Below are 18,075 nucleotides of genomic sequence, written 5' to 3'. Positions count from 1 at the left end.
AAAAAATGTGAACAATCACACATTTAGAGCCCTAAGTAGGTAATATTATAGTAGGTCTACTTCCCCTTACTATGTACCAATCATGGATGGAATAGTAGTCATGGAAAAAAGAAGTGAAAAAATCACACATTTTTAATTAAAAAAAGAATTTTGGGACACAGCTGAAAATCAGCGTTGTGGCACTCCCTCAATGTCGGAGTGTCACAACATATTGCTGAGTTGACGTCCCTTTTTAGAAATAAGGTTTAATTGTTTTAAGTTTACGCGGTTATTACATACACACATACATAAACTCACGCCCGTAATCCCTAATGGGGTGGGCAGAGCCACAAGTAATCAAAGACAACTTGCAGCCACTGTTGATACGAAGTCCAAAGATGGATACGCGGTTATTATCATAATTAAAACACATAATAACGGGAATTAAAACACATAATATCGGGAGTCTCATATCCCCATTTAAACGCGGTAAGAACCCGTTATTATGTGTTTTAATTAGGGTTTAATTGTTATGTATACTCCTACTGTGTACCTATACCTACTTATATCTAAAATAAATGAATATAAAGATGAAATTGTTTATTATTTTAAAAGATGCAATTGATTGATGTAACTGTAATGGTGCATGCGTTTTAATTATTAAAAATAAAATGTGTTATGGATAGTCCGGCTCGGGCTCTGAACCATTAACTTCAACTTTATCCACCTTACAAATATAAAATAAACCAGGGACGATCGTGGGTTTAGGCGAGGAGTGGGTGGGTATCCAAAGACAATACGCGCAGCGTATAAAAATATTAACATGGTAAGCTTGTTTGTATAAGAAAAAAAATAAATAAATAAAAAAAAAATGTGTACATTCTAGTAGAGCAAAATTTGACATTTGATATTTATTTTCTAATAATTACAGCTATAAATATAACATATACAGGGTGTTAATGACATCGTAACGAATACTGAGGGGGATGATTCAGCTCATTATTCTGTTCAAGATTATTTTTGACGGAAAATTCCACTTGATAGCAACTCCGAATCATGGTCTGAATTATCGCCCTCAATATTCGTTACGTCACTAACACCCTGTATATTTGTATAACCATTTTATTTATCTGGTGAAAACCTGTAATTGGCTTTTTTGTTTATATTTTTTAAATCTATATTGTTTTATTTTGTAAGCTGTTGGTTTTCCAAGTAATAAATAAATAGGTAAGCGTGTTCCAACGGCTACAACATCATCTCATCACTTACCAACGGGTGTGCGAGTACCTTTCTACCAATAAGTACTAATATTTTACGTCAATATAATTTATGAATATCTTGCCGTTCAGTTAGTGTTATAATTAAGAATATTTGCAAGTAACCAGCTGTTAAAATGAGTGTGGTTTAATAAGTTTCATCACTAGCTCCATAACGACCTCTGTGGTCCAGTGGTTGAGCGTTGGGCTCACGATCCGGATCCGGATATCACAAAAATCACTTTGTGATCCCTAGTTTGGTTAGGACATTACAGGCTGATCACCTGATTGTCCAAAAAGTAAGATGATCCGTGCTTGGGCACGTTAAGCCGTTGGTCCCGGTTACTACTTACTGATGTAAGTAAGTAGTCGATACATGAGCCATGTCAGGGGCGTTTGGCGGCTCAATAATAACCCTGACACCAGGGTTGATGAGGTTGGTAATCCACCTCACAACCCACACGATAGAAGAGAGTTTCACCACTCGTAGACTGTAGTAAAAAACGCTGATTGTTTTGCCACTTCGCACATAATTCACTTTAAGTAAAAATTATAAAGGTTAAAAAGATAGCAGACGAGATGTCAAGCGACTTACCGTAAAAAGACTGCCGTAGCGGGAATCGCCGATCGGGGAGTCGCTGTTAACGCAACAAGATCGATGAATGTAAAATTAATTAAAAAGTAATGAATTCATATTTTTCTAACCTTTTTTTTAAAAGGTATTTTTATGTTGCAATTGTCAACACTAGCGGTTCCTTTTCCTTATCCTACTACATTCAATTCAACCTGAAGCAAGCCTGACTGACTGATTGAGCGTGTGCATCACCCTTAATCTCTTAGCCTTAGGATATCAATTAGAACCTGGTAAAGAGGTATATATTTACGTAAAGCATTATGTTTTACAATCACTATGCAGAGTAGCGAGGCTCCTCGGATGACTGTGAGATGTGATGGAGTGGAGCTTGTTAACCTTAAGTTGCGCTTGTGCCGCAAGTTGTAAACTGTTTACAATCGAGAATTATGTAAATTTGAGGTAAATAAGTTGCCTGTATAGAGTTTGAAATAGATAATAAGTCTTTAAACATTACATAACATCAAGCCTTTATCTCCGAAGGGGTAGGCAGAGAGAGAGAGTGAGAGAGAGGTATACAACTGTCGTGGCTGACTTGGCTAAATGAGTATCTGTATTGTTTGCTAAAATGATTGATTCCTTCTTGATAATTGTAAAATATGTAAATTAGTTTCGCTAAAAATTGAAGATAAGTACGTCAGTTCGCGACATCAACGACGATATAGTACGCACTCCCCCTGTAATAGGGAGCATGCCTATCGCTATTAACCGAGCACACAAATCCTGGAGATCACGTCATATCAATTATCCATGATTCAAACGTGAAATCAAACTTATAAAGTCGAATTCCGTCGAACGCATCACGCTTCACCACACTGCTCCGCTGCGGTGTGGTAGAGGTGTTATATGACCAACGGTTTCACGTGCCCTGGGATGCACGGAATCACATTACTTTTTCGGACAGTCAGGTGAGTGGTTCAACTCTGCAATGTCCTTACCAAACAAATGCTATAATTTTTGGTTTCAAACCCCCCTGCCTGTGTCCAAAGCCCTTTCATCGGCCTTCGTCTCGCGTGGTGTTAATATATTGACCTGTAGGGGAACAATCAAAGTATTTTAAAAATAAATCATATACCAACGAGTGACACCACAAAAACTCCACCGGCCTTGGTCCACTGGGTCAAAAAACATGGCTGCCGACCGCACAGCCACATGGCCACATCACAAAAGATCGCGCGACGTGGGAAACTAATATCTTAGATGCAAAAAATACATTCAATCTGCAGTAGGTTAGGCTAAGTCGTTGAGCTCACGATCCGGAGGTCTCCAACCCTGGTGGAGAGATCACTTTCTGATCCATAACCTAAAACAATTTAATTTATGGATTGACCTTCCTTATTTTGAAAAATAAAGCAGGTAGGCCTGTTTAGAATTTCCCGAAATCAATATACGTAATAATGTCTTACAATTCCCCGAAGGAAGAAAACATTCATGTTTCAAATTTTACAAATAGTAATTACACTTAATTACAAAATTACAGGTTGGATAGTGTAGAGGCGAGACATTACAATCTATATTAAGAATTTTATGAATGATTTAGAATTTTCGAATTCAGAATTTTATGAATGATTTAGAATTTTCGAATTCATGTTTCGATAGGTATGTGACCTAAGCCGCATTGTAGACAGACAGTAGCAGGACCTGCCAAATCTTTAGCTTGGGTAAGCGGACCTCGTGAAAAACGGGATAGCGCTAGGGAAAATTTTTCGAATTCCAATTTATTATTAAAACTATTAAAAGTAACCTCAACTATTCCTCAACTGTTCGGTTCGGGCGTTGCGTATATTGACAAATGGACTCGTCAGTATACTACATAGAGTTTTGTATATATATATATCTCTGTGGTCTAGTGGTTAGAGCGTCAGGCTCACGATCTGGCTCATGGTCCGGGTTCGATTCCCGATGGGGACATTGTCGAAATCACTTTGTGAGACTGTCCTTTGTTTGGTAAGGACTTTTCAGGCTTGAATCACCTGATTTTCCGAAAAAGCAAGATGATTCCGTGCTTCGGAGGGCACGTTAAGCCGTTGGTCCCGGCTATTAGCCGTAAAAACACCTCCACCAACCCGCAGTGGAGCAGCGTGGTGGAGTATGCTCCATACCCCCTCCTGTTGATTGAGGGGAGGCCTGTGCCCAGCAGTGGGACGTATATAGGCTGTTGTTGTTTATGTGGCTGGTTTTGGTACAAGTACAGGAAGTCACAGTGGTCAATTTAGAAGTAATGAACCACTAGTTATCCTCAAACTGGACAGGTACACTACCCACCTTCTAAAATTAGTTTTATAATATCGGAACTATTTATATGGCCCATAATAACTCGTCTCATAATATCTGATCCAATTTATATCACTTCAATTATTTTTTATCGGCAAACGTGTGATAAAAAACTTTGGAGAATTAGTTCAATGGAGCAGAAAAAAAAACAAGAAACACTAGTTACGTGTGAGATAAAAAAAAAACTATAAAAAAACTTAGTAGTATAATCTGTTCCAATGTCAACTTGACAACTTGAGTGAGTAGTTGGATGGTCGTTGCACGTGAGTGATGTGCTTGATCGGTTGAATGTCAATTCGTTTCAATGTTTTATTGTACTCGTATTGTACAATGCCGCTGTGTAGGTGAGGTGTAGTTACGTGGTGTTTGATTTGCTTTTGGTTGACAATTGGTTGTGCTTTTGACTAGAGCCTGACTTCCAATGAGGAAAGTATTATAACTCTACATTGCTTACGTCATTTAGGTAAGGCTTGCTTTGCTTCACCTGTCGAGGGGATAAATCAAGCTCGTTCAAAGCCCGTATTGGTCTGAGAGTGACCCTTCTGTGATTGTTTATTCTATGTCGAGACATAACCGAGCAATAAGGGCATGTCACTTAGGACACGTTATCGGCGTGTCCCTGACGTCATTGCTCACAGTAGTCACAGTCGTTCGTAAGGCGTCTGCCGCCGCTACGCGAAGACGTTGTCGACAGAGAGTCGTTGGTCTGTAAACACACTGAATCTACTAGGGGTCAATTTAATATAGACGACTAGTTTCGGCTTAGCATAACATTAGGTCATGATTATATCCCAGTTCGGGTAGTCAGGAGTACATCCAACGCAAGATGAACTAAGCACCTCGCCGAGCTTTATGTTAGAACAACTTGATAGGTGGTGAGCCGTATCGCCGTCTATAATGGCCGAACCAACTGTGTTAGTGAAAACAACAACATAGAGTAAACCGTAATTGGATAGTTTCTTAGGTCAAAGATAAATTATGAAATATTGTTTAATAAATAAAGACAGACCTAAAGGTGACAATGTTTTCATTTTTCTATGTATTAATTTATATGTGAATTTTAATAAAGGAAAATGTGATAATGAATGCAGCATTTTGATACGTTTTTCTATGACGTCACAGGTTGCTTTTTCATACAAATTCCATAGTCATTCATGTTTTGACGTTTAGTAAAAAGTAACTGATTTTATGAGTTGGAAACTACCCTGTACCAGGTGTAGAAGGGATATTCAATATCCCGCACCAACACGAGCTTGGAGCAAGCTTGATTTGACATCGTCGACCCGGTGTCGTTGGCCTATACGCGCTCTTATGGACGGTTCTAAGTTTTTCATTGTATCACCTACGCGTAGTATTAAACTTTCTGAATAAGGAAGCGTATTCCCTTCATAATACTCGTTTTTTTTACACACGTCCACAGAAGCTAACATTTCCTGTTTTGAATGAATGATAAGACGTTCATGACCTTACAAATTAAAATCAATTTTTATCCGTCTTTTGTATGGAGACTATCAATCATAGAGACCAGTGAAGAGGATTAAATTTTGTATTAAACAATGCTTTATTTATTGTCATTGTTATGTAGATTTCCTATAGAAAAGGATATTGGTTGAAAAGATCGGTTGTGTGATTATAGAATGTTTTAGAGCATTTGTGAGAGAGAATATTATAATGAAAAAGGGTTCATATTATATTTCTAAAGGTTAAGAAACGAAAGGATTAGGGATGGAATAGAATGCTACCCCTATCCTACTTAACTATTAACGTTATTTGAAGCGAATGAAATGGTAATATATTATGAGAGCACGACTAAAAAATATAAACGTCACAATCTGAGCTTATACAAATGAACATGTAAATTAGCGTTCCTGTGTCTTCGGACATGCGATAATTGCCGAGGGGCTTTATGAAAATAGAAACACTGCATTGCTTACTATTTTATAAATAAACTAAGTAATTATTTGCCTACTTTTTTGTATGTACATAGTTTTGTCACGCGGGACATAGAGCAACATGGACGGACGCGCGGGAGTCAAAACAAATCAAGAATAAAGTTCTTTGTTCTGAATTCAAATTATGATCATGGAATTTAGAAAATCGTAGACCCCGCCGGCGTGGTCGACGATTTCCCTCAATCAGCGCTTATCGCTATCGACTCACTAAGGTGGATTAATTCTTTCAAATATTTTTCCTCTCAGACGACGCCCTGACCCGAGGTTCGCGACCAACTGGGCACCCTCAGGCTTGTTGTCTTAAACATTGTACCGGGTGAGAGCCTTCAGCGCTCCCGATTTGTCCGGCCAAGTAGTTAATGCTATCTACGGCAAATCTACAATAAGTCACGTCAAAAAAAGGACCTCCGCAAGGGAGTCAAAACAAATCAACAGTTCTGAATTCAAATTCTCTTACACGATCTAATTGTTGATGAACATGGAAATTAGCATTCGTTTGTATCCGGAAAGAGTTAGTGTACTAAGGTCACAGTGAAAAAATGACACGAAATTGTAATCCCATATGTTGAATGAAATAACGTCACAGGTTAAGGATAGGAAAATTAAAGCACTATACATATTTATCTTTTTATCGCCATCTCCATGAATTTTTAAGCCTTTTTTGCTAAATAATTAAGAGAACTCGTAACTTTACATATAAGTCATTACATTCTGCAAAAGGCACCGATTCTCGAAGCGTAGTACTTGGAACTGACTCCTAATTATCATAATTGCGGATCTCGTGGGATAATCGGCGTTGATCGGCGGCGTGTGGGCGCAAGTATCGATAATGTAGATACAGTACATACGTACTTTAAACTAAAGTTTTCTTATGTTTTAATATAAAATACATACAAGTTATAATAGTATAAAGAAACACCAAATTTTTCATGATTTTTCCGACAGAAAATTCCACTGATATCAACTCAGAATCATGGTCTGAATCATCCGTCAAAGTTTTTGTTACGGTGTCACTAACACCCATACATACCCATATGGATACTTGTAAGTACTTGTACGTGATAGTGACATCGTAATGAATACTGAGGGGAATGATTCGGATCATAATTCTGAGTTAATATCAAGTGAAATTTTTCAATAGAATTGAAAATAAAAGACGAAAAATTCCACTTGATATTACATTGATATTGAATCAGATTCATGCGGTCTGAATCATCCCCCTGAGACTTGCACCAATGACTTACTACTTAATTTATCTTACGTGCAATTTTCACTAACACAGTTCGATCATTGCAGATCGATACGGCTCACCACTTGACACGTTTGTCTAACAGAAAGTTCGGACAAGCGTGGGTACTTAGCTCATCATGCGGTAAAATGACCCCTGAGCAATATCAAGAACTAAATAATGGTACAATTTATAAGCTGTCCTTAACACTTTTACAAAGAATCTTATAATATTTTTTAGTCAAAATTAGTTTCATCGCGAAATTAACTGCATTGGTTTTGCTCGTGAGACACAGCTAAACCTTCACGGTAAAAGTATAATTATAATATCTAGACACGCGGTAGCGTGTCAAGCCAAGTTCAAGAAACAGAACTCATATATGAATTATAGCCTTCGCAAGTTCTAAACCTACAAGTCTTTGACGGTTCTTATTTCATAATTCCGAAAATTTTGTGTGTCAGTAAAAACTAGCGATCGAAAATAATAATTCGTTGGTAGGTTTATAAAAAAACTAGCCAAGTCAGACCTTAGGCTACAATACACTATCTTATGTTATAAGAAGATATGATATGTTATACTGTTACTTAAAAATAAATTTCAGGACGGACCATTGAACTTGGCACCCATTTAGATCTCACTTCTTTTGTCGTTGAAATCAACAACCAAGGCATTTATCATAATATTGAACTTGGCTTTCATTTCACATTTATGTTTTCGATTAGATACTTAAGTATTTACTATTATTTTTACGAACACTTAGATATAAATCGTTCGTGAGTAATTTTCCAATTAACATCTTGTTTTTAATTAATTAAATAATTCCGTTTGAAGGCGATAATTATCAACTTATCACGTGTTTTCTTTATGTTTTTGTTGCTGTTTCAATTATGACGTGGTGGTATCTGGTGTCCGTTTATGGTGACCATGCAGGAAACTAACTGTGCGGGTCATAAACCGTTTTGTGCACGTGTGGTGTGACGTATGAGATAAGTAGTTATATATTAATGAGATGGTTTTTGGATTTCCGCCAACCCAATACGCTGGCAGGTCGCTTTAAACAACAGCATGTGTACTAATGTAACACCCCGGAAACTCCATAAACATAAACATCCTATATACGTCCCACTGCTGGGCACAGGCCTCCCCTCAATCAACCGGAGGGGGTATGGAGCATACTCCACCACGCTGCTCCACTGCGGGTTGGTGGAGTAAATTGCAGTAAGTACTTTTTATTTTTATTTATTTTTGACTCTCGAATTCCACGAATTTCACATTGCGGACGAGACCTAAATTATTCAAATACGTTTAAAGATATGTGAAATGGAATTTCAGATATTTTCTTTCAAATTAAGCCGATGTACAGATACAGTATGTGAGGTTTCTACGCAAACTTTTCGAGTATTTAGTGAATTGTGACAACTGTGTAGGTATTTTTGATCTAGTGATTGAGCGTTGGGCTCGCTGTCCGGAGAGCCCGGGTTCGAATCCCAGTGGGGACATATCATTATCACAAAAATCACTTCAATCTTTCTCGGCACTGGACATATAAATATATATTTATATATTTATTCATGTTTTTTTTTTTGAAAACGTCATAGAAGGAAAGCTAGAGGGAAAGAGAGGAAGGGGAAGACCAAGAAGAGCTTACATGGAACAGATTACAGAAAAGGTTAACTCCGTGTTTTATAGGGAAGTCAAAAAATTGGCCTTTCATAGACAAGAGCGTGGCTCTTAAATTGATGATGATGTTTATTTTTCTATGCGGGATTTTAAGTCTAGTGAGCTAAGATCCCATTAAACTTCTTAGCCTTATTACGGATGACGTCTACTAATCTAATTAAAAAGTAATAATTTAACACGTGATGTAATTATTTCCCAGGAATTAGAATGATCGCTAGCTTCTGTGCAAGTTGGGTGAGGAAACGGCGCCTGCGCACCGCAATTTTGTAACGAGAGTGTTCTCATGATCACGTTGAGAAACTCACAGGAATTCACACTCACAGGAATTTCCTTTTCGGCGGATAAGAAGATGACAGGTATAACTTAAAATAAAATTAGGAGGTGTCTGCAGGAATCGGGGCCACTATGCTGTTATGTAGAAATTAAAATACGTACATACATTTCGATTTACTATACAGTAAATAAAACACTTCCAACTTGATTTTGAAGGTTCATAAATCAAGAAACCGCAGTGTCATGATCTACAATATCAAACCAGCAAAGTATGTATATGTACTTTGTATTACATCAAAAATTATTGCTTAAAAAAAATGGAGCGACGACTTACGTCACCCGTAGTACTCATCGACGACCGTTTACTTGCTGTTGCGCAAATGTTACACCTGGCCACCACTTCTGTCTTACTAGAGCATTAAGAACCATTTTTTTATTCGTATTCATTAGAAACCAGTTTGACGATCGCAAATGTAACGTTGCCGCTGACAACCTGTTAAGATGTCTTCCGATGTTTTGATTTGCTATTAAGTTTATTAATGACTTTAGAATAGAGTTGGTTTTTGTGTGGGTAGGTTGAGATATTGATTAGTTACAGTTTGAAATCGCCGAAGGTTGATTGGTGAGGACAACGACACTTCACAATCAATGTTGCAAACAGTTCAGTAGGTTCATAGAAATACGGAGTATTGACTTTTGACTTTAATATTTTCTCGCTAGATTGGTTCTTTATGTGTAAATACAAAAAGTCACTTCATCCGTTCAGTATAAATTGAGCTTCTGCACATTCTCACGCAGAGGGGATAGCGAGTGTATCAAAGTTGTCTGTAAGTAGTAAAATTTTAGGTAAGTATATATACAGAGTGTTAGTGACAACTTAACGACAACTTTAAAGGCTGATTCAGACCATTATTCTGAGTTGATATCAAGTGGAAATTCCTGTCAGGAAATTCATGAATAGTGTAAATTGAACATTCCATTTGATATCAACTCAGAATCATGGTCTGAATCATCCCTCTTAGTATTCTTTACGATGTCACTAACACCCTGAGTTAATATCAAGTGAAATTTTCTGTCGCAAAATTCGTTTATATTTTTAAATTATTTTCAAGTCTATACTTTTCCGATGGAAAATTTCACTTGATATTGACTCAGAATACTGAGCTGATTCACCCCCTCAGTATTCGTTACAGCAATATCTGTCAACTTATCTCACTGCTTGTATATAGACCGTAATACTTTTTTGACTGTGATTCTTTATAAGGCAAGCTATAAGTATATTTGAACGTAATATTATTGATAATAAATTCATACTTTATTATTATTTGGGGTCAAGATGTCAGGAGGGTTAATGACTGATTTGTGTTATGGTTCTATGTGTTATATAAATATTATGGAATGTAAGTATATACGTAGATAATGGTTTTATTTACTGGGTGTTTGAATCTGATCACTGGTTTGATAGCCATGCATGTAATACCCATGAATGTAATTTAGGTTGATTTTATTGTTAACAGGTTTACCCTGCTAATTAATGCTGCCCTGATAGCATTCAACAGGGCCGAGCCTAGTGCCATTAATCGGGCACTAAGCCTAAAAACCACGTGTTATCAAATATTTCTGATCCAAATATAAATTCAAACTCATTGTTCGCTAATTTATCGCGTAGTGCGCGACATTCGGGCGGTATGTTACTCACATACACAAATATAATATGTCATATATATCTTAATTTTATGTTATAATTTCTGTCCTTTTATAAATTTTCTTTTCGCAGTCGAAATGTTTTAAAACATTAAGCTAAACTTGGTTCACGATCTGTGTCCAAAATCGAATATATCTATAAATGATTGTAACACTGAGAAGGTATCTGATAGCACAGGTTTGAGTCTATTTTAGGCATCAGTTGAAATGATTATTTTGAAACTTGCAACTTACTTATTTTGTAACTTCAAAATTGTTGTAAAAAATTTTGTGGAAATATTTTTTTATTGTTATTATGAGCAATATCATGTACCCAATTTAGAACCCCGTCGCACTATCATATTTGACATTTAATGAGACTTACGGTTTAATTTGTCAAAAAAGTTAATGTGATATGGTTTCAAAGTGTATACATATTAGTACTCGTGACCGTAGGTATGTCGTTTCCATATCTCGGACTCATATGGAGTCCCGGACTTTTGGAAGGCGTGCGTGGGGCCGAAGCCAACACGTAGAGGCCCCTTAAGTCAATTTACTCTAAGCGTTGTTATTATTATGTTACGGGACTGTAGAGCATATTTTATCACCGACATCGACAAGAGTGTTTATGAAACAAGCGGTTTGATTACGAACTTCGGTGTAAACCAGTGAAAGTTAGTAAATTCATCGACAGTTCTCACGTTAGCGTAATTTGCGGTAATTTTAGTGAACCGTCACCGCTTACCGTATGCTACCTTCATTACGCATTTATTTATTTATTTAATAGTTTATTGTACACAGAACTAAATATACAATAAAACATAATTGTTTTATTGTATTGTGTTAGTCTAATGACTAACACAATAAAGACAAACGGTTCAGCTTATTTCTAGTAGAAATTTCTTCCAGCAGACCAGGAAAGAGATAAACTTAAAAACTAAGAGAGAGCAGATAGGCGTGTACATCACTAACAAATATAAATATATGTGTTATTTCTATTTGTGAGTGATCGATCTATTTGTGAGTGAGTGGACGTATGTGTGTCGCGAGTGTCCAAGGTCCTGCGAGATGATGGATGACGTGTGAAAATTAAATATGTTTTTATATCATCGCCAGCCCATTAACGTCCCCACTGCTGGGGCACGGGCCGTCTCTATGGAGGGATAGGAAGATCGGGCCTTAAACCACCACGCGGGCCCAGTGCGGATTGGTGGTTATTAACGACTGCTAGTGCAGCCGGGACCAACGGCTTAACGTGCCTTCCGAAGCACGGAGGAGCTCGAGAGGAAACCTTTTTTTTTGGTCACCCATCCTATGACCGGCCTTTGCGAAAGTTGCTTAACTTCAACAATCGCAGACCGAGCGCGTTTACCGCTGCGCCACCGAGCTCCTCAATAGTCTTAACTATATTATTGTTTATATTGAAAGTTTCACGGCGCATTGGCGCTTCTGCATTGTAAAGTCGTGAAATGTAAATAATAAATAAATCGGAGATGCGCTGAGGGAGGTTAGGATAAGGAAGCAGTTCTATTAGTTCATAGCAAACACATTCCTCGCTAGGTAGCCCCGAACATTTTTGATGGAAAACAGCCTTAAAATGAGGCATTAATGAATGTCCCTCCATGTTTTTCTAGTCTTTTTTTTAGTTTATTATCGCATCGCTTCTGCACGTGTTATATAATTTTATTACAGCTTCTATCCAAAGTTCAAATAACCAATTATTGATAATAATGTAATAGAAAGACAAAATAGGACGTATCGTGATCGTAATTTAGTTAATTTGAATTTTATTTGCCAATAAAATGTTAAATTAGTTGTTCTCGTTATATTTTTTTAACCTGTAGCAAGTTATTGCAAACTTTGTTACCGATCTAAGATTCATTTCCTTCATTACACTTTTAATATTGACTTTTTTTTTTTTTTTTTTGACGTTGGGAAATGCGTTACGCATACCACGCCGCCCGGGGGGGGGGACGTGGTTATGTGGGACTCCCCGGGTGTCGCCACCCGGTATACCCACTAAAACCCAACGGTGTTCCTCTTTGCCGCCGTGTGGCGGGGATACGGGAACGCAACTGCACACAACCGCGTCCCCGCCGGCGGATGCCCTTTAAGGCCCAGCGCCCATGGGAGCGCGTCAAGCACCTCCCCCTCCACCGAGGGCTGCCGGGAACACTTGGGGAGCCCTACAGCACGAGACCTATGTTGTGGACGGCGGTCCCCCGACCACCGTCCACAGGTCCCACTTTTAATATTGACTAGTACAACATTTGATTATCACGGAAATCATAAGAAAAAATCTCCTCATTGCTTAAGATAAGTGCTATGAATTGTAAAATAATACTCATAAATCTACACTTTACGTGAGCTTTACCTTTTTTTCGTCAAGTTTCTTTTTAATAGTATCTATAGGTTCGTGTTTGACTACTCTCTCACATGATGGCAAGTGACGACCTGGCCTAGAGTGGATAACGCTTACCTAGCAAATGCCTATTCAGTCTAGCCTTGAAGACTACGAGCCTTCACTCTACTCTACTCGACTCTACCGTTAAGTTACGTTAGACATACATATAATAAGTAAACAACCTTTGAAGAACATACCACAATTTCAAAATTTCGTTTTCTATACAATAATTGTGATGCCTTGACCTTAATATCTGGAGTGGCCATAAACACACCATGAGCACCGTGACTGGTACATTAGTTACATTCAATGTTATGGTGGAATTCAGACTGCCAAATGCTGGCAGTGTATTCGAAATTCGAACTTTTAGTACATCAGTCACGATTTGAAAACAGACTTAGAATTTGGGGTTTGTTGACTATTAAGTGACGAGGATGCTGCCGCCAAAGGATGTTATCAGGGTACCGAACAGAGCATAGTATCCCGCAAGATCCTAGTTGGTAGTGTGAATAGGGATCGACGATCCCCAACTGTGTTTGTAATGTGGCGGCGAGGGTGTGCTGCCGCCAAAAGTACGGTTGAATGTGTTTTTGTTTTAATAGCACCCACAGGAAAACTATACCTAAAAATTCTGTCTCCATTAACCATTACACCACGGGTCACCACCATTCGGAACGACTTTATGGATCTGTATGGTCATTCAGTCCTATGTCAAACAGCTGTTATAATAACATAAGACTTACAGCGAATCTAGATATTGACTTCATAAGATGGAAAAAAGCAACTGCTCTGCTGCTGAAACAATTTGCAAGGACCACCACTGCTTTGTAGTGACAGCTTATCAATTTATGAATTTTCTCTTGTTGCAGATGACCCGGACACCGTGAGGGGATGTTCCGCACGGCGTCTGCGGAGGGCTCGGGGCCCCGCACGCCCCCCGCGTACGCGCCGCACCCCCCCTACGTGCCCCCGCGTTTCTTCCCCCCACGCATCCGCCCCCCGCCCCCGCAATACTGCTTCGACGCCGCGCGGTTCGCCTGCGACGCCTCCAAGCCAAGGTACCTCGATGTCGAAAGAGAACGACTCGTGACCAGATGGCTAGCCGAAGCGAACGAGGCTCTAGTCAGACGAGACAGGCCTCCAAGATACAAGCCCCGAAGCAGCGAAAGAAGGCCGGATTTTCCTGAGAGAAGGCCGAATGCTCCGGAATGGGCGGACAACTTTCTTCTTGGAAGGAGAAATGGATCTGTGGAGCCGGAAGACGATGGTAGTGAAGTGATGACGTTGAAAGAGTTTGTGGATAAGTTCTCGTTGCCGCGGGTAGTGAAGTTCGAGGGGGAGGAGCGGCCGGTGCTGTTGTACCGGGTGCTGGAGGCGCACCGGCGCGTGGAGGCGGTGCCGCTGTCCGGCAAGAAGGGCAAGCTGGTCGGCAAGCCGCTGTATATACCGGACTCTTATGATGGTGAGTGCTCATGCATTTTATTAGACTCTGAAGCACATAGTCAGAGGTACTTCTATCGCGAGATGAGCTAAGTATTCACAACTCACCGAGCTTTCTGTTAGACCAACGTGATAGGTGATGAGCCGTATCGCCGTCTGTAATACTCGAGCGTCGGGTTAGTGTGAGTCTTTGAATAAGAGTATATTAAGCTCACAGCTCTTGCTCAAACTCAATCTGATAATGTCATTATTGACAGCGTGGATCTGAATAAGTTCGTCAATATGATGTTCATCACCAGTCTACTGCGTGATATAATTTGGTCGAGTTGAACTATTTGTTTGTCCTTTACACCGGAAAATACGCAATAGATAGTTCTCTTTATTATAGATAGATATGCAAAAGAAGAAGAACTCTTCCAATGCTCAATCCTACTTTTAACAAAATATAGAAAAGTGTGAATGATAATGAATGACTTGACCAGTTTTCTTGTATCTCTAAAAAGGAAATTACGTAATGTGACTTTCTTTATGTCATTACTACAATGTGGGCTACCGTAAATCACACTAACGACGTGTTAAAAGTCTTAAAAGGAAATGCATTAAGGGCCAAATGTGTTGAAAGAACTTTTAAATAATTTTCACAGGCGTAATGAGTGGGAACAGCAATGTAGGTGCAAGTCACAGGAACTGAAACCTGGAAACTGATAGAGGGTAGCAGTAACTGTCAGTACTATTCAGAGGCGGAGGACGGGGAGTCCTAGTACGGCTTTGAAATAGACCCTGAGCGCCAGATAGAGTACTGCGGGGCGGAAGGCAAGAGGGAAACCACTGCCTTATTTTTCCCTAAAACAGTAGCATGGAGACTGTTACACCGAAAAGAGCGTGACTCTTAAATTAGTGATGAATGAATGGGAAACAAGACAAGTACGAGTAGGTACTTAGGTAAGCGAATGAAAAGGTTATCTGCATTCAATCTCAACCAATAATGCTCAAGGATGATCATATTGAGTCTTAATGCGGTTGTTGATTGAAATGTTCCAAAAATTCGAGTACTTTGGGTCAGTTATAAGTTAAATGTGCTTATCTGTAAGGTGCCCTCATGATTTCTAGAAAATTAAAGCAATTCTTGGGGAAATAAAAAAGGGGTGTTACAAACCGAATTAAACTTTTCCAGAATTAGCCCGCTGGATGAATAGGTCATTTTATAGATTGGTCTTTTAAAGATTCCATATTAAATTATTGAACGGGATGAAAGGCATATTACGAGGAAAGCAATGAGCATGAATGTGGATGGATATAGGGGTAGAGGACGACCTAAGAAAGTGTGGATGGATTGTGTGAAGAAGGATAAGTGTGTGAAAGGTGTGTACGGAGAAGACGACTGACTGAGATGGATGGAAGAGGAATAAGGGCATGAGGATGACGTGGAACTTATTGGTCTTCAAATGCCTGCAAATCATAGACCTCCTAGTGCTGCAAACGTTCATAAACAATAACCACCTCCAAGTATGCCTCATCTGCTCGATTACCTCGTTCACCCAGAAAAATAACACTTTGAAGGCTAAAGATCTCGATGACAATGGCGATACCAAGTAATCAGCCTACCAAGGCCTCTAAACCTAATTCTTTTATACTTACCCGAAATCTTCACACAGCCCATAAACCCATAGTAATCAATGGGCAGTTACTTAACTTGGAACAATGAATAATTGACAATAGCCAGCTCTCAAAGGCCGGAAATGATTACTTAGGTATTTGTGACGTAATGAATGGTATACTTACAGGTCTTCATGTGTGGGAAATAAACAAACCAGTTTTTGGGATGGTCTATTGCTTTACCAATCTTTGTCACCTACGTTAGCCTTGAGACTGTCTTACCATCTTGGATGGTATATCCAGAAACCACTTCTGTTCCTCATCATCATCATCATCTAATTTAAGAGTCACGCTCTTGTCGGTGTATCATTCTCCATGCATTTTTTTTAGGCAAAAATAGGGCAGTGGTTTCCCTTCCGCCCCAACCTTTCTTCTAAACTAACCGCTTCACCCAGGGTAGCCTACATTATTAACGATACTTTTACAGTCAATTAGCTTTGGATTTGAATGTTCTGATGTTTCTATGCGTAACGATAAATTTAGGTATTTCAATCAATCAACCAATAATTCTGTATCGCACAAAAACATACATATATACTTAAGACATGTACAAACGGATAAAAACACATAAGCACAATTTGTGGCCTACCAGGGGGATTAAAAAGGCCTCAACCGGCGCTTTGAAGTAATTCATTTAAAAAAGCAATATTGCCATACTTACTTCTATATGCGCGAATGTGAAATTACCAAATTGCTTTTAAATTTCAATTGCTTCAATGTGGCCATTTTTAACTCCCCGTTTTCATCTCGAGCATATCGGAGATACCTTCAAGTATCAACATTGTTATTATTCGCCCTGTTGTATCATACCTACTCTACTTTTTATTTGAGCAAAAAGTCAAGTTACTTTTCACTCCACCTTTCATATAGCTATCACCAGCTAATTTAAATATTAAAACGTTATATTGTGAAAGTAAAGCGATAAACACATCAGTGCTCAATGGGGCGTGCTGTGCGCATGCTCTGTTTGCTCCCGGCGCGCGCGCCTCGTCGTGACATAACGTTTTTATATCACACCTCAGTATGTGGTTACAGACCGTTGATTGTCTATTACGGATGATTTGGTTTGTTTTTGATATTTCACACGTGATGGCTGTCGATTGGTCCGGTACTGCGGTAGTTACACGCTGTTATGCAAAATGAAATGGAAGTTGATTTTATTTATTTATTATTAATTGTTTACATTTCAGCGCTCAAAATGTAGGACGCAAAGTTACTGTTAATATAGCGACGTTGACAGTATTTTACGTCAGTGCGCAATTAGGCGCCGAACTGGCAACACGGGGAAGTGCGTGGTAAAACTTGCATAAAGACCAGAGTACGAGAAAGAACATTTTGAAACAGAAAAGCAGTCAATGTCCTTACTATTAAAAAGTTTTTCAACGGGAACATTTCCACTTTGGACACATTCGCAGAAACGGCACTGGTGAACTATGTATACTTATTAACTTATATAATAAGCCTAATCTTAATAATAAATTAGTATCATTGGCGAGCAAAAAGCAATTATAGCCAGAAGGAAGGTCGGTGGTAGTGGTAAAGTTAATGAAGATATATGAACGTTCGGAATACCTATAGCCAGTGCTACTGATACTTAATTAACAGATGATCAACACGTT

The 18,075-nt window shown here is 38.8% G+C and overlaps 1 protein-coding gene across 3 annotated transcripts in view; it reads left to right on the top strand.

Annotated features, from left to right (window-relative positions):
- The window catches only part of LOC126376477 (uncharacterized), a 148,078-nt gene that overhangs the window by 38,566 nt on the left and 91,437 nt on the right, over positions 1 to 18,075 (top strand). For all 3 annotated transcript variants that reach the window (XM_050023873.1, XM_050023872.1, XM_050023871.1), the window contains one exon: positions 14,230 to 14,822. In XM_050023873.1, coding sequence (XP_049879830.1) covers positions 14,252 to 14,822 — 571 coding nt within the window. In that variant the 5' untranslated portion in view covers positions 14,230 to 14,251. The remainder of the gene's footprint in view (positions 1 to 14,229; positions 14,823 to 18,075) is intronic.

This window comes from Pectinophora gossypiella, chromosome 21, assembly GCF_024362695.1.
Source record: "Pectinophora gossypiella chromosome 21, ilPecGoss1.1, whole genome shotgun sequence".
NCBI lineage: Eukaryota > Metazoa > Arthropoda > Insecta > Lepidoptera > Gelechiidae > Pectinophora > Pectinophora gossypiella.
The sequence above is the reverse complement of the archived record's forward strand: the minus strand, read 5'-3'. Positions and strand labels throughout refer to the sequence as shown.